Source organism: Capricornis sumatraensis, chromosome 16 (assembly GCF_032405125.1).
Source record: "Capricornis sumatraensis isolate serow.1 chromosome 16, serow.2, whole genome shotgun sequence".
NCBI lineage: Eukaryota > Metazoa > Chordata > Mammalia > Artiodactyla > Bovidae > Capricornis > Capricornis sumatraensis.
In genome coordinates, this window is record NC_091084.1 from 50,940,325 (window position 1) to 50,962,949 (window position 22,625).

At 39.3% G+C, this 22,625-nt stretch overlaps 2 protein-coding genes across 2 annotated transcripts; one reads left to right on the plus strand and one right to left on the minus strand.

Moving 5' to 3' along the window:
- Positions 1-9,061: 9,061 nt before the first annotated feature.
- Positions 9,062-10,012, plus strand: LOC138092947 (olfactory receptor 51H1-like). The gene has a single exon (XM_068989019.1). It carries the CDS (start codon positions 9,062-9,064, stop codon positions 10,010-10,012), a length of 951 nt encoding a protein of 316 aa, XP_068845120.1.
- Positions 10,013-18,008: 7,996 nt separating this feature from the next.
- On the minus strand, positions 18,009-18,965 carry LOC138093201 (olfactory receptor 51H1-like). The gene has a single exon (XM_068989319.1). It carries the CDS (start codon positions 18,963-18,965, stop codon positions 18,009-18,011), a length of 957 nt encoding a protein of 318 aa, XP_068845420.1.
- Between the last annotated feature and the right edge of the window lie 3,660 nt (positions 18,966-22,625).

Consider the following 22,625-nt stretch of genomic DNA (forward strand, 5'->3'; position numbering starts at 1 on the left):
CATCATTGCCATCTTTCTAAATTCCATATATATGTGTTAGTATACTGTATTGGTGTTTTTCTTTCTGACTTACTTCACTCTGTATAATCAGCTCCAGTTTCATCCATCTCATCAGAACTAATTCAAATGAATTCTTTTTAACGGCTGAGTAATACTCCATTGTGTATATGTACCACAGCTTTCTTATCCATTCATCTGCTGATGGACATCTAGGTTGTTTCCATGTCCTGGCTATTATAAACAGTGCTGCGATGAACATTGGGGTACATGTGTCTCTTTCAATTCTGGTTTCCTCGGTGTGTATGCCCAGCACATGTAAGAATTAAAGATTTTAAAATTTAAAAAAAATAAATAAATAAAAATAAAGATAAAAAAAATAAAGTGAAAAACCCAAATTAAAAATAAATAGATAAACTTCTTCCATACATTCTCTATCATACCTGAAAATAAGTATCTTCATAAGAATTGTTTATATCTGGCTTTTGTTTTCTGCTGTTAAAAATGTAAATATGGCAGAAGCACATTAGTCTGCTTTATTTAAGAAAATTCTATGAAAACCATTTTAACCTTTAAACCATAACAAATAGTTTAGCATATACTTTTGACTGAAGAGGAATAGGAAATTTTATTTGTTCTAGAGAATATTTAGCTTGTTCTAGAGTAGAGACCCCTCAGAATTTTTTTCCCATATTTTGTGATTTTTTTGCAGTTTATTTTATTTATTTTTTAACATAAATTTATTTATTTTAATTGGAAGCTAATTACTTTACTATATTGTATTGGTTTTGCCATACATCAACATGAATCCGCCAAGGGTGTACACATGTTCCCCATGCTGAACCCCCCTCCCACATCCCTCTCCATACCATCACTCTGGGTCATTGGGTCATCCCAGTGCACCAGCCCCAGGCATCCTGTATCCTGCATTGAACCTGGACTGGTGATTCGTTTCATATATGATATTATACATGTTTCAATGCCATTCTCCCAAATCATCCCACCCTCTCCCTCTCCCTCAGAGTCCAAAAGACTGTTCTATACATCTGTGTCTCTTTTGCTGTCTTGCATACAGGGTTATCGTTACCTTCGTTCTAAATTCCATATATATGCATTAGTATACTGTATTGATGTTTTTCTTTCTGGCTTACTTCATTCTGTATAATAGGCTCCAGTTTCATCCACCTCATTAGAACTGATTCAAATGTATTCTTTTTAATGGCTGAGTAATACTCCATTGTGTAACACTCTGGGCTTCAAGAAAAATATTCAAAACAAAGCACAAAAGATCTATATCTACGAAACTACCATATTATCCAGCAATTCCACTCCAGGACATATATCCTTAGAAAACTATAATCCAAAAAGAAACAAGCATCCCAATGTTCAGTAGAGCACCATTTACAGCAGCCAAGACATGGAAGCAATTAAATGTCCATTGACAGAGGAATAAAGAAGATGTAGTACATAAATGCCATGGGATATTACTCAGCCACACAAAAAGAAAATGAAATAATGCTATTTGCAGCAACATGAACAGACCCAGAGACTATCATACTCATTAAGTCAGACAGAGAAAGACAAGTATTGTAAGATAGAGAGTTTATATGTGGAATCTTAAAAAAGCTATAAATGAACTTATTTACAAAACAGAAATAAAACCACAGATGTAGAAAACAAACTTATGGTTATCAGGAGGAGGTGGAGGCGAGGGATGAACTGAGAAATTAGGATTGACATATACACACTACTATTTATAAAAGAAATAACTAATAAGGACCTACTGTACACCACTGGAAACTCTACTCAATACTCTATAATGATGTATATGGTTATAGAGTGGATATATTTGTTATGTAACTGATTCATTTGCTGTATAGCAGAAATTAACACAAATTTGTAAATCAACTACTCTCCAATAAAATTTTTAAAGATGTAAATATGCCTATGAAGGTAAAGAAATGGTATCAAAAGAGACATGAAGAAGTGGTGGAAAGGGTTTGTGGACATTTTAATGACTGACCACACAAAGGCACACACTGATGGAATAACGAGCTGTTTCCACAATCCTAAGAATTACCTCATTGATGAAAAAATATTATTATAGAAAAATGCATAAAAACAAATGAAAGAAATTATATTTATGATATTGGAATAACAGTGCAGAAAACCAAAGAAGTCCAACAAATTTAAAGAACTCTGTCTTCTTTGTTCCTAATGGAAATTCCAAGCAATTCTTCTCTCTATCCAAAACAACAATAGACTTCAGTGCTATTTCAAGGTAAATCTCAGCACTATATTAGCAATGAGACTGAAACTGGTTTTGGAATCAGAAGCTCTAGGGAAAAATTAGGATGGAATTCTAGGACTTCTTTAGTAATATTATATATATATATAATATTATATATATATATATATATATATATATACACACACACACACATACATACACACAGCCATACACACATATATGTATAAAGTATGTGTGTGTGTGTTTGGGAGAAGTAGATCCTTATTCCTTCCTCAGTCTTGGCTGAGAGGACACAAATAAAATCAAAATGAAGGAAATTTTGAAACAGGTGTTGGTAGAAGAAAGGGCAATTTTACAGATGAAGGAGCAGCTTGGAGTTCTTTGGGAATTCACGATGGAATAGGTCAGGCAGCACGACATAACAGGCCTCAAAGGATTTCTCCAGAGGAATTAAGGAGCATACAGAACCGTGATGGCTGAGACACCTCCAGAAGTTTGAGGAGACTTCATAGGTACTCTGTTGACTAGTCTCAGGGAAGGAAAGAAGCCAAATTAATTCTGAACAAGAGCACAGAGGTTGATACAGGTAATAAATTTATCTTAAAATCTTTTGGCATGACTTCTACATACCAAGCTCTGTGTAGGATTATTTATGCACATTATTTCATCAAATCTTCATAAAAATTCTGGTGAGGAAAATGACAAAGGCAGATGAGAAGCACCTAGAGAGTGTCCAGTGTCATGGGGTTGCTGGAAGACAAAGAAAAGATGAGAAAAAAAGTAAAATGTAGGTAATGTTATTAGGAGTAAAATAAGAGATACACTGTGAGGGAGGGTCTATCATATAGAAAAAAAAATGAAACAAAAAGTGGATGGAAGAGTAAATGAGAAGTGAATTGGAAGCTAGGGAAAATAAGGGTCTGAAAAATCAGGGAGAATGGAAAAGAGATGAAGACTAGGGATAGAAATGAGATTGTTTAAAAAGGAGAAGATGGGGTAAAACATATTCAGGTAAAGAAAAACAGAGTCAAAGGCACATAAAAGAAAGGGGGAAATAAAATAAGCAATGTATGGCAAAACCAATACAGTACTGTAAAGTAAAATAAAGTAAAAATAAAAATTAAAATTAAAAGAAAATAATCAATTTCCATAGAACAGCAGTGCTTTAGCAGGCCCTGGGGGCTTGATCGGAGACTATCAAATATTGTATAAGTTTTTCCAAGAAAAATATCTAATAGGGATGAGCCAACTGATTCCTCTCAAGTAAAAGCTGTCATTAATTTCTTGAGAAGAGGGACCAGCCAACTGAAGGGCTCTCACTTAACCTATAAAGTATAAAAATGTCCCTTCCTCAAAGTGCTCCAGAGGGTTAGCTGGGCAGCACAGAGTGCTTTGTTTAGATCTGAGCATTGTGATTTATTTGGAGAGACATCTGGATTCTGTTCTCAACACACAGCACAACCTTTGTAAGAAGGCTACAGAATCTTTCAAAGACCTCCTGTGTCAGATCATAATCTGCAAAATAACTTCTCTGTAGTATTGTACCCCAACCACAAACTCTCCTCTCACAGCAGGGAAACAGATGGAAAAATGAGCCTGGAAGCCCACCTGGTCTTGTGTGCCTGTCAACACCACCACCTCCCATCCCCAACTCTCCCAGAAACACTCATTGATTTTTTTTTCTCCTTTCTCACAATCAGTACTTGAATGATACCAACAACAACAAAATTTAATTCCTCCCAAAGACCTTTCATTTAAGCTTTTGTGCCCTGTTAGAAAAAGAGATTTTTCTCGAGATCAATGATTTGCAACCCACTCCAGTATTCTTGCCTGGAGAATGCCATGGATGGAAGAGCCAGGTAGATTAAAGTCCACCGGGTTGCAAAGATTAGGACACGACTGAGCGACTTCACTTTCTTTCACTTTTTCTTTCTATTTGAGGATAGATAGGCTTTGATTAGGCAAAGAGGAACTTTATAGAAGGTGAAGGAAAACAGGAAGGGACACGTGAAATCCCATATCCAAAAGTTTCTTAGTGAGATCCAGGAACTTAAAGACTGCAGATTTGGCTGGATTGAAGAGACCAAAGTGGGGGGAGGGGTGGGGAATGGTGCGAATTGGCACTAGAGAGGTAGACATGGGCTGAATTGTGCTGTGGCTGAAGGAAATGATAAAGATTTAGGACTCTGTTCTAAGTACAATAGAAGATCTTGAGATACCTTTTGCTTTTGGTGAATAAATGATTTTCTAAATATTCAAAGTGCATTCTGACTGCAGAAAGGAATTTTTGAAAGGGGGCACTCATGGGTGGAGGATGATAAGTTAGGGTGCCTGCAAGAAATGAACTATGCTATTTTTGACTACACAAAAGGAAGAAAGGAAATAATTATTTTGTATGTTTTGGAGACAAATTTGAAATTCATTAAGTTTGGTTTAATGAAAGAAGAGGTTTCAAGAATGGCCTCAGGTTTTTGGAGTGTTAGAAGACCCTTGAGATAAAGATTTTGTGAATGGCTACTCTCATATCATATATGTGGTTGCTTCTGGGTCAATAGCCCCTATTCTTTATCCCTTGATATTTTAAAATGAGGTTATGGAAACTTAAAAGTTAAAACTTGTGAAGATTAATTGGAACAGTTATGTCCACTAATGTGTCTATTTACAAATGTATGTACGTGCTCAGTGGTTCGGTCCTGTCTGACTCTTTGTGACCCCAGAAATGAACTCCACCAGGCTCCTCTGTCCATAGAATTTTTCAGGCAAGAATATTGGAGTGGTTTGCCATTTCCTACTCTGGGGCATCTTCCTGACCAAGAGATTGAACCCAAATTGGCAGGAAGATTCTTTACCGCTTAGCCACCATTATAAAAACAGTGAAATAGATGTTTAGGCATGTGCAAGAATATATACACACATATATATGTGTGTGTAAGAGAATATATGAATATGTATACATATATACATGCATACACATGGATTTATATAGATGGGGGATGTAGGTTTGAATGGTGATGAAATTTTGTGTAGGTGTTTTGTGGTGATGATACTGTGAGTTCTGTTCTTTGATTATTTAGCAAAATTCTCAATGTTATTAGGTCCTTGGATGTTGCTGCTTCTTTTCTGCCAAATACTCAGTGCTGTTAAGGGAAGATATCAAAATTTTCTTCTGTCTAAACACTAGTTGTTTCATCTTACCTCCCTTTTAAAGATAAGCAAATTAAATTAAAGTGAGTGCAGGTCATCGCATGTGATCCCACGTTGAAGGTCAGGAACGGCAGCAGTAAGGAGATACTCCTCTTCCAAGATAAGGAGCAGCAGCTGTGCTTTGCTGGAGAAGACGTGAAGAGATATCCCATGCCCAAGGTAAGAGAAATCCAAGTAAGATAGATGTTGCAAGAGGGCATCAGGGGGCAGACACACTGAAACCATACTAACAGAAAACTAGTCAATCTAATCACACTAGGACCACAGCCTTGTCTAACTCAATGAAACCAAGCCATGCCTGCAGGGCAACCCAAGACGGGCGGGTCATGATGGAGAGGTCTGACAGAATGTGGTCCACTGGAGAAGGGAATGGCAAGCCACTTCAGTATTCTTGCCTTGAGAACCCCATGAACAGTATGAAAATGCAAAATGATAGGATACCAAAAGAGGAAATCCCCAGGTCATTAGGTGCCCAATATGCTACTGGAGATCAGTGGAGAAATAACTCCAGAAAAAATAAAGGGATGGAGCCAAAGCAAAAACAATATACAGTTGTGGATGTGACTGGTGATAGCAGCAAGATCCCATGCTGTAAAGAGCAATATTGCATAGGAACCTGGAATGTCAGGTCCATGAATCAAGGCAAATTGGAAGTGGTCAAACAAAAGATGGCAAGAGTGAACATCAACATTCTAGGATCAGCGAACTAAAATGGACTGGAATGGGTGAATTTAACTCAGATAACCATTATATCTACTACTGCGGGCAGGAATCCCTCAGAAGAAATGGAGTAGCCATCATGGTCAACAAAAGAGTCCGAAATGCAGTACTTGGATGCAATCTCAAAAATGACAGAATGATTTCTGTTTGTCTCCAAGGCAAACCATTCAGTATCACAGTTATCCAAGTATATGCCCCAACCAGTAATGCTGAAGAAACTGAAGTTGACGGTTTTATGAAGACCTACAAGACCTTTTAGAACTAACACCCAAAAAAGATGTCTTTTTCATTTTAGGGGAATGGAATGCAAAACTAGGAAGTCAACAAACACTTGGAGTAACAGGCAAATTTGGCCTTGGAATGCGGAATGAAGCAGGGCAAAGACTAATAGAGTTTTGCCAAGAAAATGCACTGGTCATAGCAAACACCCTCTTCCAACAACACAAGAGAAGACTCTACACATGGACATCACCAGATGGTCAACACTGAAATCAAATTGATTATATTCTTTGCAGCCAAAGATGGAGAAACTCTGTACAGTCAGCAAAAAACAAGACCAGGAGCTGACTGTGGCTCAGATCATGAACTCCTTCTTGCCAAATTCAGACTCAAACTGAAGAAAGTAGGGAAAACCGCTAGACCATTCAGGTGTGACCTAAATCAAATCCCTTATGATTATACAGTAGAAGTGAGAAATAGATTTAAGGGCCTAGATCTGATAGATAGAGTGCCTGATGAACTATGGAATGAGGTTCGTGACATTGTACAGGAGACAGGGATCAAGACCATCCCCATGGAAAAGAAATGCAAAAAAGCAAAATGGCTGTCTGGGGAGGCCTTACAAATAGCTGTCAAAAGAAGAGAAGTGAAACAAAAAGGAGAAAAAGGAAGATATAAGCATCTGAATGCAGAGTTCCAAAGAATAGCAAGAAGAGATAAGAAAGCCTTCTTCAGTGATCAATGCAAAGAAATAGAGGAAAAGAACAGAATGGGAAAGACAAGAGATCTCTTCAAGAAAACTAGAGATACCAAGGGAATATTTCATGTAAAGATGGGCTTGATAAAGGACAGAAATGGTATGGACCTAACAGAAGCAGAAGATATTAAGAAGAGGTGGCAAGAATACACGGAAGAACTGTACAAAAAAGAGCTTCACAACCCAGATAATCATGATGATGTGATCACTCATCTAGAGCCAGACATCTTGGAAAGTGAAGTCAAGTGGGCCTTAGAAAGCATCACTACGAACAAAGCTAGTGGAGGTGATGGAATTCCACTTGAGCTATTTCAAATCCTGAAAGATGATGCTGTAAAAGTGTTGCACTCAATATGCCAGCAAGTTTGGAAAACTCAGCAGTGGCCACAGGACTGGAAAAGGTCAGTTTTCATTCCAATCCCAAAGAAAGATAATGCCAAAGAATTCTCAAGCTACAGCACAATTGCACTCATTTCACATGCTTGTAAAGTAATGCTCAAAATTCTCCAAGCCAGACTTCAGCAATATGTGAACCATGAACTCCCTGATGTCCAAGCTGGTTTTAGAAAAGGCAGAGGAACCAGAGATCAAATTGCCAACATCCACTGGATCATGGGAAAAGCAAGAGAGTCCCAGAAAAGCATCCATTTCTGCTTTATTGACTATTCCAAAGCCTTTGACTCTGTGGATCACAATAAACTGTGGAAAATTCTTCAAGAAATGGGAATACTAGACCACCTGACCTGCCTCTTGAGAAATCTGTATGCAGGTCAGGAAGCAACAGTTAGAACTGGACATGGAACAACAGACTGGTTCCAAATAGGAAAAGGAGTATGTCAAGGCTGTATATTGTCACCCTGCTTATTTAACTTATATGCAGAATACATCATGAGAAACTCTGGACTGGAAGAAACACAAGCTGGAATCAAGATTGCTGACAGAAATATCAAGAACCTCAGATATGCAGATGACACCACCCGTGTGGCAGAAAGTGAAGAGGAACTCAAAAGCCTCTTGATGAAAGTGAAAGAGGAGAGCGAAAAAGTTGGCTTCAAGCTCAACATTCAGAAAACGAAGATCATGGCATCCGGTCCCATCACTTCATGGGAAATAGATGGGGTAACTGTAGAAACAGTGTCAGACTTTATTTTTTGGGGCTCCAAAATCACTGCAAATGGTGACTGCAGCCATGAAATTAAAAGACGCTTACTCCTTGGAAGAAAAGTTATTACCAACCTAGATGGCATATTCAAAAGCAGAGACATTACTTTGTCGACTAAGGTCCGTCTAGTCAAGGCTATGGTTTTCCCTGCGGTCATGTATGGATGTGAGTGTTGGACTGTGAAGAAGGCTGAGACCCAAAGAATTGATGCTTTTGAACTGTGGTGTTGGAGAAGACTCTTGAAAGTCCCTTGGACTGCAAGGAGATCCAACCATCCATTCTGAAGGAGATCAGCTCTGGGATTTCTTTGGAAGGAATGATGCTAAAGCTGAAGCTCCAGAACTTTGGCCACCTCATGTGAAGAGTTGACTCACTGGAAAAGACTCTGATGCTGGGAGGGATTGGAGGCAGGAGGAGAAGGGGACGATAGAGGATGAGATGGCTGGATGGGATCACGGACTCTATGGACGTGTGTCTGAGTGAACTCTGGGAGTTGGTGATGGACAGGGAGGCCTGGCGTGCTGCAGTTCATGGGGTCGCAGAGTCGGACACGACTGAGCGATTGAACTGAACTAAACTGAGGAAGTAAAAAGATGCAAAAACCTCTCAGACACTGATTTAAACATAGTTTTCCCCTCTGTTGTTCCACTTCTACATCCATAAAGCCATTTACCTATCTAAAAACCTTTTTTCAGTTTAGGAGCTGGAAGCCAGGTGGGAGAGTTCAGCCTCAATCAGTGGTAAGAACATCATGATGAACAGTAGCTCATCACATGTCAACCACCATAGCTTCATTTTGACAGGTATCCCAGGAATGCCAGATAAAAACCCATGGATGGCTTTTCCCCTGGGATTTCTCTACACCATGACTCTCCTGGGAAATGGTGCCGTCCTAGCCATCATCAAGGCAGATCAGAGTCTCCATGAGCCTATGTACTACTTCCTCTCTATTTTGGCTCTGGCTGATGTTGGTCTCTCCATGTCCACCCTGCCCTCCATGCTCAGCGTCTTCTGGTTTAATGCCCCTGAGGTTGCCTTTGATGCATGCATCACACAGATGTTCTTCATCCACAGTTTTGGAGGGGTAGAATCAGGAGTATTAGTGTCTATGGCCTTCGACAGATTTGTGGCCATCCGACACCCGCTGCACTATGCTTCCATCCTCACCCATGGCATCATTGGCAAGATTGGAACAGCTGTCATCATCCGGGCAGTCTGTGTGGTCTTCCCTGTGCCCTTTCTTATAAAGCGGCTACCCTTCTGCCATTCCAATGTCTTGTCTCATTCGTACTGTCTCCACCAAGATGCAATGCGGTTAGCCTGTGCCAGCACTCGTGTCAACAGCCTCTATGGCCTCATAGCGGTCATGTTCACTTTGGGGTTTGATGCCCTCATCATTCTCTTTTCTTATGTGCTCATCCTGAAGACAGTACTGGGTATCGCTTCCAGAGCTGAAAGGCTCAAAGCGCTCAACACCTGCCTCTCCCACGTCTGCGCTGTGCTCCTTTTTTATGTCCCTCTCATTGGTGTCACCATAATCCACAGGTTTGGGAAACATCTGTCACCAGTGGTACACACATTCATGGCCAATACCTATCTGTTACTGCCTCCTTTACTAAACCCTGTTGTCTATAGTGTGAAAACCAAGCAGATACGGAGGAGGATCATCCATGTGTTCCAGAGGCGAAAGAACAGGGTCTAGGGTAGCGGAATCAAATGTAATATGGAGAACAAGTAGCATTTTGAGCAACTATAATGCAATCAAATTATGCACATCTGGGAAAATCAAAAGTGGGCAAGGCTGGTAGGTGAAATCTTTCTTGTTCTGTACAAGCTCCATTTTGGAATACATTTTTTTTGATATCTGGTGTTACTTGAAAAATCTAATGTAATTAATACAATTATTCTTCTCTAAAACTGGAGATGAGCATCAGTGAAGACATAAATCATCACCTGTTTATCCAGGTAACACTTTGGGGTGTTTATTCATATAATGTTAAGTAATATTGCTCTATAGTTATTAATTAAATAATTAGATAAGGAAAGATTCAAAATGCTGTGTAGCACTGCTGAAAGGTCTGAGATATTTTTTCTTAATATGGGGAAAGAAAATTGTTCAATAATCAAACAGCATGTATTTTGTTGTTTCAGTGTTTATTGGGTAAAGAGTGCCTATGTTAAAATTAAAACAAACACATGTGTAGTTATTCAATATGTGCCTTTTCATTTAAGGGTTATTACTTCTTTACAGTTCTAGTTTTCAAACATGTATTTAGTAGAATAACAGGTGCTCTGCCTTTACCCTTTAAACCCAGCAGGAGTGAACTCTATTTTGCTGTGTACAAAGGACCCAGTGAAACTTTATCAAGTTAAAGTACTGCCGTGCTTTGTATAAGGACAAGTGAACACTTGCAGCACTGAGAAGTTTAAGAAAGCAGGGTACCCATGTGTGGGGATGAGTATGTCAAAGGCAATGTGTCTGCACTGAAGCTCATACCTGCTGTATGTATTTTGTTAATCATTACACAGTCAAGTTGCTAGAGGGATGACTTATTAAACAAATGTACATTTAACACTAATGAAATGCCAGTCGTGATGCTGGACCCTGCATGTGGGTTCAATCACTCAGTTGTATCCAACTCTTTGTGACCCCATGAACCATAGCCCACCAGGCTCCTCAGTCCATGGGATTTTCCAGGCAAGAATTCTGGAGTGGATTGCCATTCCCTGCTCCAGGGGAATCTTCCTAATCCAGGGATCAAACCCAAGTTTCCTGAATCTCCTGCATTGGCAGGCAGATTCTTTACCACTGTTCCATCTGGGAAGCCTTCCGGTCCCTGAAGAAACAGAGAAAAATGCACCAACTTTCTGCACAGTTTCTGGCATATTTCTCTGCAAGGAAATATGTATACAAGTCAAGTAGGTATTACATTACAACATCACATTTAATTTGCTATACCAGTAGTTTTAGTTGCCTTTATATATTCTCTCAGTGAATTCTCCCAACAATTTTTGAGAATAATGTTATCACATTTTATACATGAGGAAATGAGGTTTAAAGAAGTTAAGTAACTTACTCAAAATCATGCAGCTTCTAAGTGGAAGAACTCGATTCAAGTTTAGATCTGTTGATTCTAAAACCTGTAAATTGAGACTTGACACATGTCTCAGGGTTTTCTAGACTTACAAGAAAACTTGAGGGGGAGGGAAAGAACCAGTGATGCTAAGATGTGATGTGTGAGAGATGTTAGTAATCAATATTATAGAAATGTTATTTCAGGTCAGTTCAGTTCAGTGGCTCAGTTGTGTCTGACTCTTTGCAACCCCATAGACTGTGGCACACCAGGCCCCCTGTTCATCACCGACTCCCAGAGTTTGCTCAAACTCATGTCCATCGACAGTGATGCCATCCAGCCATCTCATCCTCTCTCGTCCCCTTCTGCTCCTGCCTTCAATCTTTCCCAGCATCATGGTCTTTTCCAATGAGTCAGTTCTTCTCATCAGGTAACCAAAGTATTGTGAGCTTCAGCTTCAGCATCAGTTCTACCAATGAATGACTGATTCCCTTTAGGAATGACTGATTTGATCTCCTGGCAGTCCAAGGGACTCTCAAGAGTCTTCTCCAACATATCAGTTCAAAAGCATCAATTCTTTGGCACTCAGCTTTCTCTATAGTCCAGCTCACATCCATATGACTACTGGAAAAACCATAGATTTGACTAGATGGACCTTTGTTGACAAAGTAATGTCTCTGCTTTTTAAATATGCTGTCTAGGTTGGTCAGAGCTTTTTCTTCGAAGGAGTAAGCGTCTTTTAATTTCATGGCTGCAGTCACCATCTGCAGTGATTTTGGAGCCCAAGAAAATAAAGAGAGGCTGAGTCAGACTAAATTTGCAAGACTGATTTGGAGTTTACATTTTCAATGTTACAAAATTGCTTGAGATTTGTTAGTCTGTGCAGAATGCAAACATCATCCAAGGCCTCACTATAGACAGATGCTATCTAAATGGAAAACATGAATCCCAAACAAAGCATATTATAGTCAATTGGCCTATAAGGAGAAAATAGTAGATCTTTTATTTTCAGTTAAATTTATCTCATCTTTAAAAAATGTTCATTTTTCTTAATGTGTTATCATATACAAGTTAGTAAAGTCTGCTTATATATAATATTTGACTGAATAAACATAAAATATAAACATATCAATGTATAGCAAAAACCACTACAATATTGTAATGTAATTAGCCTCAATTAAAATAAATTAATTCATTACAAAACATATTAAGAAGTGTCTTTTTTTTTTCTTAAACAATTACATAACCAAAATTTGAAATCCTTAAATTAGAGATAAAAGCCAACCACCATGGATTATGTTTACAGTGTTCAAATACTGTAATAACAGAGGCAATTAGGAGAAAGTGCCCATTTATCTTTGATTCTCTGATGGAGCCATGTAGTGGCAAGATCAAAAGTCTAATTTTTGTTACTGGCAATACACACACAAACTCCACATCCTTACTGTACACTCTCTTTTCTAGCTCCTGCAGTCTAACTTGGTTTCCATTGCTAGATGAAAGCTGTTCCCATGACTCAGATTTATTCTGAAATAGCAAGTCAAATGTTTCCCCTCAATCCTCCTTCAACTTGATGTATTTGAGTAGATTATAAATATTTACAGTCCCCTCCCTTTTAGTCTTCTTTCTGGTTTCATGGCATTCTATTGCATCTTCTACTTCCACCTTCTTTGTTTCCTAACCTACCTCCTTTCACGTCTTCCTCTCACACATGATGTGAGTATTTCTCCAAGTTCTCCCCTTTCCATTCAGTAACCTCGGTAAATTTCTTTCTTCATGATACCAGTCATGCTAGCAGCTTTAAAATAGAGCCCACATGCGTCTTTCTTTCCCTCTCCTTCTCCTCCCCCTCTCTTAAGATTGAACTCTTAATTTTTAACTACCTTTGCACAATCTCTACGTGGAGTTTTCTGTATACCTCTGTCTCACACAAGCCATACTTAACTCTTGCTTTTCCCCACAATAATCACTTTCCATTTCTTTGAAGGTATAAATTCTCCATTCATGTAACATTCAAAAACATACAGGCACATATCTGGAAACTGTCCTTCTGTCTTTGATTTGCCTCTGTCATCCATGTTTGCTTCCCAGGTGGCATAGTGGTGAAGAATCCACCTGTCAATGCAGGAGACACAAGAATATGGGTCCAGTCTCTGGGTCAGGAAGATTCCCTGGAGGAGGAAATGCCAACCCACTGTAACACTCTTGCCTAGAAAAATCCATGGACAGAGGAGCCTTGTGGGCTACAGTCCATGGGGTTGCAGAGTCAGACATGATTGAGGGATTGAGCACACAAACATCCATGTCCATGGTAATCACTCTAGTTTAGTGCTCTTACAAATGTAAGATACATATTTGTATCTTGCCAAGATGAAACCAGAAATAGAGACAGAGTCAGAATAAATTTTCAAGTTTGACTTGGAGTTTACATTTTCAATGTTACAAAATTAATTGAGAATTGTTAGTTTGTGCAGAATGCAATCACCCCAAGGCCTCAATATAGACAGATCCTATCTAAATAGAAAACATGAATCACCTCAGAATTTGGAGGTGATATGGAATGAGGGGGAACTTTTCTCAGAGGGAAGAAAACAACCAGCACAGGAGACAATATGTGGCTCAGACGGTAAAGTGTCTGCCTACAATATGGGAGACCTGAGTTTGATCCCTGGGTGGGGAAGATCCTCTGGAGAAGGAAATGGCAACCCACTCCAGTACTCTTGCCTGGAAAATCCCATGGGAGGATGCTGGTAGGCTACAGTCCATGGGGAGGCGGACACGACTGAGCGACTTCACTTCACTTCAGATGTTAAAAGAAGATATCTTAGAAAAACATATCTTGAATATACGACCAAGTTTATTACCTGTGCCTGTTTTAGATACGCTTCTTAGCCAGGAGACTTGGTCCCATGCTATTATTGCATGAAACCTTTTTTCAGTCTTAAGAAAAGCTGACCCTGAGACCTTGAGAAACGAGAGCTGAGGGAGAAGCCAGTATGAAAGACTTCAGATAAAACTGGAGCTACTCTGTGCTGTTTTCCAACATTGCAAAGAGCAGAACTCAGGCTTTTTAACATTGTAAAGGGAAGCTGTAGTCTATTTAGATTCCTGAAAGTGGTAAAGAGAGAGAAATTGAAATTACATTGTGTGGCCCTATGAATTTAGCCTTGAGGGTCCAGTCATGACACTAAATGAAACCAGTGTTGGTTTCATTATTTTTATTGTGCAGCTCTGTGCCTAAAATAACTATAGGTAACTCAACTGACTGAAAGAAAATGAAATATCCTCCCTTCTTTTTAAATAAATCTTTGTTTCTCAAGCCTGTATATGGTAAATTCACTTTGAGTTTTGTTTATTTCTCCAGTTTATCTGGAACAAATACAACGTTATTATTCTGAGTTTGTACACAAAACTGTGTGTTTCAGTGTCACTGCAAAGTCAAACTGTTATGCTGATTTTCAAATGCTCTCCCTCTCTGTACTTGCCTCATCACACAGATACATACTAGACCGTTCCCAGACAAGCACCAGTACATGCTTCTGGTGTGCTGGTGTTGCAGTAGGTCAACGATAGTGTTGATTTCAATAGTGTTGTAGTAGATCACCCCCTTCTTTAGTTTTTCTCCTTGATCTCTCTTTTGGAATGAAAATCTTATAATTGTGAGAGACCAGATTATACTTCCTCTTTTGTATGGAGATTACACAGTTCTTTCCTCATGACACCAGGGAGAGGACATTAAGAATGTGAGGGAGGGGGTACAAATGAGACCCAGTAGGAATCAGCATGGATTTGAGAGCTAGATGTGGTTTCAAATTGTAGCTCTTCTATTTTATTGCTGTGTGAACTTGATCAAGCTATACAAACCCTCTACACTTTAGTATATTTCATTTTAATTAAAAATAATAATATCAACTGACATTTATTGAATGCTCATTATTTCTAGGCCCTGGGAATTTACATCCATTAACTCCTTTAATCTTTATAACTCTATAAAATAAGCACTAGTCTTGTCCTGATTTTGTGGACTAGAACAATTAGCATTGAATAAACTAGGTATCTTATCCATATTACGCAGATGGCAAGTGGCACAGCCAGGATTTAAACCCAAGCCCTTCCTCTCAATATATTCACTTGTAGAGTTGATCTGGGAGTAATGAGACCATACCTAAAATACCTGTTATTGTGGTTCTTATTTAGTAGATGGTATTGCACGTATTACTATTACTGCTGATGCTGCAGTTGTTGTGGCAATCATCATCTTCATCTTTAAAGGAGAAATGTGAAGGAGACACAAACTACATAGAGGGAAGCTCAAAAACTCCTTCACCAATACACTTGTTTCTGGGGTCAGCTTTTAAGTATTTACAGCACCAAAGACGACAGTTATGGAGAGCATTTCCACCTGTCTCTGAAATGTAGAGTGTGATTTAGAAATTTGGTGCATCAATTAAATGTCAAGCACTGCATTGAGTGAAAACAACCAAGAGCTGAAGGTCCTCAAAGAGATTTGCTCATCTCAAGGATATTGGTCACTGCACTGCTACTAGGACCTTTGCTCTCATATTGGAACAAGCAAATAGAGACCTATCTTTTTAACAACGGTATTGGTGGTGGTTTAGTTACTAAGTCAAATCTGACTTGCAACCCCATGGACTGTAGCCCTCCAGGCTCCACTGTCTGTGGGATTTCCCAGGCAAGAATAGTGGAGTGGGTTGCCATTTCCTTTTCCAGGGGCTCTTCCCAACCCAGGGATTGAACCCAGATTTCCTGCACTGCACGGAGATTCTTTACCAAGTCACCAGGGAAATCCCTTCTTAACAATAACCCCTAGCAATTCCTGTTCCAAGCTTAGGACTGTGATAGTATTGGTGAACTCTTAGCAAGCCCTTCCAGAGGGGATAGGACTCAGTCTCCCCACAAATCCCAGATGGTTTAAATGATATTTCCTACTCATTTTATTAAATGTCAGCAATGTGCCTTTGTTTTTTAATAGAGTTAAGAAAAATTTTTGTTGTGAACCTATCTAAAATTAATTCAGAAAGACTGGTGAACCTGAAAGCAGTATTAAAATGGGAATAAGCTTTCCTGTACACAGTATTATTAAATTTGTCTTAGCTAGGCTGGTGTCTGTTCTGACAGACTTATAAAGTAGCTACTGATTTGAGTAATAGGTAACTACATACCATGAAGGACCCAAAGAATCTTTTGTGTTAGATGTTTTTTTCTTTTTTCTTTTTCTTTATTTTTCCTTTTTTTTTTTTTTAACTTTACATTACTGTATTTTTTTTTTTGCCATACATCAATATGAATCCACCATGGGTGTACATAAGTTCCCACTCCTGAACCCCCCTCCCACCTCCCTCCCCATACCATCCCTCTGGGTTATTTTTAAAAGTCAAATAAAAACTTGAGCAAAAGTCATGTGGATCATGTAAAAGAATGTAAGTCGCTCATTAGTATACATTGTATATGCGTGCTTTTGTTCTTCTTCTTCATATATTGAGTTGGCCAAAATGTTTATTTGGGTTTTTCCATAACATCTTAAGGATAAATCCAAATTAATGTTTTGACCAATCTGATACTTTGTCTTCAAATTAAATCTGTCGTAATTCTTTAACCTTCTACCCTGAGTGTCATCCCCGCCCTGACCAACCCATTTTATCTGTCTCCCACAATACAGATAGTTCAGCATTCCCCAGAAAACCTGCCTGACTGAGCCTTGGCCAACACATGAACTGCTTTGGAAACAGCGTACAACACTGTCCCCCATAGGGATGCTGTAGTTATCCAATATGACAGCATGTAAAAGGCTCTGGTACTGTCTTTTGCTTAGTGGACAGTCTGTAAGTACTTTTATTTTCTTACATTCAATATTCTTGAACACTTCCTATAATTGCACAACCCTTCATAGTTTACAAATACTTGTCCTTATATGATTAAATTTAATTTCATAGCCACACTGCTTGTTAAGTGATAATATTTCCAGCTTCAAAATGAAGAAATTGCCATTAGAGATAGGGAAGGGAACATCCAATGTCACACATGGAAGAGTTAAAACTCACCCTTCATCTGTTGATCTCAAGTTATACAATGTGGTTGGCCCCTGCTCAGTTATACACATTTATATTCTTAATCCTAAAATTTAACCATCTTTCTAATCCATGTTTTATTTAGCAATGTATTATCCCCAGGTGTTGTCTTATTATTTAATGAGTATAGTTCATTTCTCCCCTATTAAGCTAATAGAGGCCATTCCTAACTCTTGAGCTAGAATGTTAAATCAACTCAATGATCTTTAATTTAAAAGACATTAGGCTTGTGGCTTATTTCTGCTCAAAAGAGTTATTACAGAATGGAATTAGCAATATTCCCCTTTCATTTTTTCTGGGCCAACTCTAATGCAAGGCCACAGGAAAGTACATGGAACAGTTCTTATAAATGCCACTCTTTATATACTGCACAAAGGACAATTTAGTACACGAAGAGGAAAGTATGTTCTGAGAGCAGGGAAATATCTCTGCCCAATTCAAATCACACCGAAAATGTGAAAAAATAACAACTATTTTTTATAGTCATAATTGAGCCTTTACAGAAGAGATTTTTCCTCTCTTAAACTGGCAGACCCTAACCCTCTGCAGTGACCTTGGCTGGAACAAATATCTGGATGAGCTTCCTCCGTATCTCTTTGGTCTTCGTAGTATAGACAATGGGGTTTAGCACAGGGGGAATAAGAAGATAGGCATTAGCCATGAGGGCATGGGTCAGTGGTGAAAGGTGCTTTCCAAAACGATGAATGACAGACACCCCAATGAGCGGCACGTAGAAGATGAGAACAGCACAGACGTGGGAAACACAGGTGTTGAGTGCCTTCAGCCGGCCCTCCCCTGAGGCAATGGCCATCACTGTTCGAAATATGAATGCATAGGAGAGAAGAATGGAGAGGGAGTCAGAGCCCTTGGTGAAGATAACCGCAATGAGGCCGTAGAGACTGTTGACCCGGATGCTGGCACAGGCAAGGCTCATGACATCCTGGTGGAGGCAGAAGGAGTGGGAGAGGATATTGGAGCGGTAGAAGGGGAGCCGCTTGATGAGGAAAGGCACCGGGAAGACCACACAGATGGCTCTTGTCAAGATGACTGCCCCTGTTCTGCAGACCACGCCATTGGTGAGGATGGTGCTGTACCTGAGGGGTTTCCAGATTGCCACAACCCGATCAAAGGCCATGGCCACCAGCACGCCAGACTCAATGGCTGAGAAGGTATGGATGAAGTACATCTGAACAAGGCAGGCATCAAAGGCGATGGACTTGTAGTTAAACCAAAATATGCCTAGCATGGAGGGCATAGTACAAAGGGCAAGTCCCGTGTCTGCCAGTGCCAGCATACACAGAAAGTAACACATGGGGATGTGCAGGGACAGTTCGGACTTGATGGTGGAGATGATGACACCATTGCCAAAGAGGGCAATGACATATATAGCACCCAGTGGGAATGCCATCCAGTAATACTTTAGTTCAAGCCCTGGAATTCCAGTTAAGACAAAGTAGAGGTGTTGGAAGCGAGAGTGGTTATTATCTGCCATGAAGTCAACGTAACACAGAAGGGAAATTTTGAGATCCTGATGTGTGTCTTCCTAAGAATACAGTGACAAGTATTAACAATATATTAGAATCTGATCTTCCTCAGAGCAGAACCATTTTATTTTTTACATAGGTGAGAGAGAGTTTAAGGGAGGGCTGAGTCCCTGAAATTACTCTTCCAAGATATATCCTGTGGAGGAAACTTCTACTGTCCCAATGAAAAAGTTTCATCCAGTCAAATAAGTCACATTAAATCACACTGCATTAGAGGAAATATTTTGCTTTCTGCAGTCCATTTCTCCCTCTTTCTCATCCATATCTTACAAGCTGTTGAGTCAGAGGCTGAGGACACAATAACTAAGACAGAATCAGTATAAAACAAGAATTAGTTGACTGCTCACAAAGGATGTCATTTCCACCCATCACTCTCCTTATGCCCAGTAATGGAACTCTCATGAAGGCAATGAGTCTTGTATGTGAGGCAGGGATGGACATGCCCAGGGCACATGCCTGTGCTTGCATCTGAGCATGACCACCTTCATTTCCCCTGAGCCTGGATGTGGACTCCATCATTTTCAACCCAGGAACCTCAGACAGCAACTTCTGATCATAGAAAATGAAATGTATTTGTCATCTCTAATCTAATGAAATCTAGAAAGGGGAGTAAGTTATATTTAGGAAAGCAACAGCAGCAATTCTTTTTTCAGACTAACTCATTTTGTCCAAAAGGAAGTCAGGCTCCTCTGAAGCCTTTTTTAGCATCAGGATCATCTGGAAATTGTATTACTAAAGGCACAGTGATCATTCACATAATGCCATTTATACTCTCAGAGGGCCAGTATAGAGGTCCTAGCAGAGATCTGGAAGAAACATGCTGATATTTCCAGAATCAGTAACTATGTTTTTTCCAAAATGCCTCCTGATGGGGTCATTCAACTTTAGACATGAATACCAGTTAGAGGTACTGCATACTCTCTTTGAGAAGCTCTCTCAACCTTAAGACACACATCAGATGCCTTCATCAATTGAAGAGAACCAAGGTGACAAAAGGCAAGGCAATGTAAACTCCAGATTCACACATCTTCTAATCAGATTCTGGTTTCCCTTGCTCCTCATATATGGCCTCATATATGTAGCACACGGACAATAATGCCTATGCTAAGGGGCAGTATCAGGGTTACAAAAGATCTTTCCATTGGTAAAAAAAAAAAAAAAAAGGAAAATATGTGCTTTTAATTATGAGACCTTGGAACAAAAAAGTTCTTCTCTTCACATGTTCTCAATATCAGTGTTGATATTGAGTTTTCTTTTTTTAATTTCTTGTTTTTTGTTTTATCTCTCTGATTTGGATTTTTCAGCCAGAGATCTTTGCAGCTGACTGAAGTGAAATTGATAGATGCTCTTCTATCAGCAAAGGATTACATTTAATTTTGTGTCTCTTGTAATCTTTGAATAATTTACCCTCTAACTCTGCAAACATGTGTCTGAACTCCAGGCTATGTATACATCTCTGACTGATGCATACTCCTGATGAATCAAAAACATATTGTAGAGTTTTGAAATCTCTCTCCTCAAAGATCTTCTTTGAAAGATTTCTGACACAGATTCCCCCAGCCTTATTTAGGGTATATTCTCTGTTTCTGTAAAATATTCATGTCTTTCCATTGCTCCTATGAAAGACAGCTAGCCTTTTGTTCAACAGACTCTGGCTTTTTAGATAACATATATTTTCTACTCTTTCAACAAACTTATTTTGGTTTTTTGTTTGTTTTCGGACTTTTGAGAAAGAAAATATTTATTAAGCTTTTCAAATAATTGTAATAGAATGGAAATTAAAGGAATTTTTAAGAGGTAAACAAATGAGAGGAATAGAATAGAAGGTGAGAGAAAGAAAGAGAGAAAAGGAATGAAAAAAGAAAAGCATAAATCCAAAGAACAGCAGGTGCTTCCCAGGTGGCGCTAGTGGCAGAGAGCCCACCTGCCAAAGCAGGAGACATAAGAGATGTGGGTTTGATCCCTGGGTTGAGAAGATCACCTGGAGGAGAGTATGGCAACCCACTTCACTGGTGGGCCTCAGTCCATAGGGCCGCACATATTTGGACACGACTGAAGTGATTTACACACACACAAAGAAAAGCAGAAGTAAATGTCGAACTATTTCATATTTTATTATTAAAGAAATCGAAGCATAAATAAAGAAAATAACTTGCTCTGAGTCGAATACATAGTCAGTGGGAAAAAAAAAAAAGAAAAACAGATGAGAAAAGGAGGGAAAGAAAGTTACAACTAAATATACTAGAAGCTTGAGGGTTCAGCCAGCAAAGACAAAGTTTTTAAAAAGGCATCTCTTGGCTACGTTGCTTATTCCTTAAAATGTGTCCTTGATTTTGTCCATAATTATATTGCCCAGGATATACTAAACAGGTGAAGATCCGTTTCTTAGATGCCAAGTTCTTCTGAAAGTTTCACCTAACCTGACCCTCTACTGACCATGAAAGCTGCCTCATTTATGGAAAAAGGTTGTGTAAGTGTTTTATATCTGCCCCATAGGCTGCCACGGAGTGGATTGCCATTTCCTTTTCCAATGCATGAAAGTGAAAAGTGAAAGTGAAGTTGCTCAGTCGTGTCTGACCCTCAGCAACCCCATGGACTGCAGCCCACCAGGCTCCTCCATCCATGGGATTTTCCAGGCAAAAGTACTGGAGTGGGGTGCCATTGCCTTCTCCGATGACCTCATTAGAGATCTTTGATTGACTAGTGGACAATAAAATTGCAAATTTTCTCTACTGAGAACAAAAACACTTCTATTTCACTAAGTACTAGAAAGTGGTTGAGGGACAATTGGAAACTTTCATAACATTGTCTTAAGATATTCTGTTGATAGCACAACTTTATCCTCTGATTTTGCTCTAAAACTTACCTTGTTGCTTAGGGTACCCCTAGCTGGAAGAGGATTCACCAGCTGCCTGAGGCTCACTTGGCAAAACCATTTCTCCTCACATGAAGACTTTTATTTCCTGAGCTGCTCCCAAACTCCTCCCCATACCAGACCACGGAGAATTTCACAGATTGGTAAACAGGGTTATTCCCTGGGGCTCCCAAGATTGAGGCGGTCTCTCCAGGATTGTGAAATCAAGCCCTAGATTCTCATGTCTGAAAAAATGAGATAGTATTGAGGAGGATATTAGCAAAAAGTGCATGTGTGTGTGTGTGTGTGTGTGTGTGTGTGTGTGTGTGTGTGTGTATTTGGGTGGAGGATTCACAGGCTGGTCAGTATTCAATCACATTCTCTTAGAGCCATCTTGGGCACCTCACTCTTCCATGCACTGAAATGAAAACAGTTGCCCTTATTTTTCTCAAAACACAGCAAAACTAATAAAACTCTCCTAAAGAAATATGACCTACAAGACCTTTTAGAACTAACACCCAAAAAAGATGTCTTTAGCATTATAGGGAAATGGAATGCAAAAGTAGGAAGTCAACAAACACTTGGAGTAACAGCCAAATTTGGCCTTGGAATGCAGAATGAAGCAGGGCAAAGACTAATAGAGTTTTGCCAAGAAAATGCACTGGTCATAGCAAACACCCTCTTCCAACAACACAAGAGCAGACTCTACACATAGACATCACCAGATGGTCTACACCAAAATCAAATTGATTAT

What these genes read in the sequence shown, in the direction of transcription:
- LOC138092947 (XM_068989019.1), top strand. Translation starts at nt 9,062, where the DNA reads ATGATGAACAGTAGCTCATCACATGTCAACCACCATAGCTTCATTTTG.
- LOC138093201 (XM_068989319.1), bottom strand. Translation starts at nt 18,965, where the DNA reads ATGGCAGATAATAACCACTCTCGCTTCCAACACCTCTACTTTGTCTTA.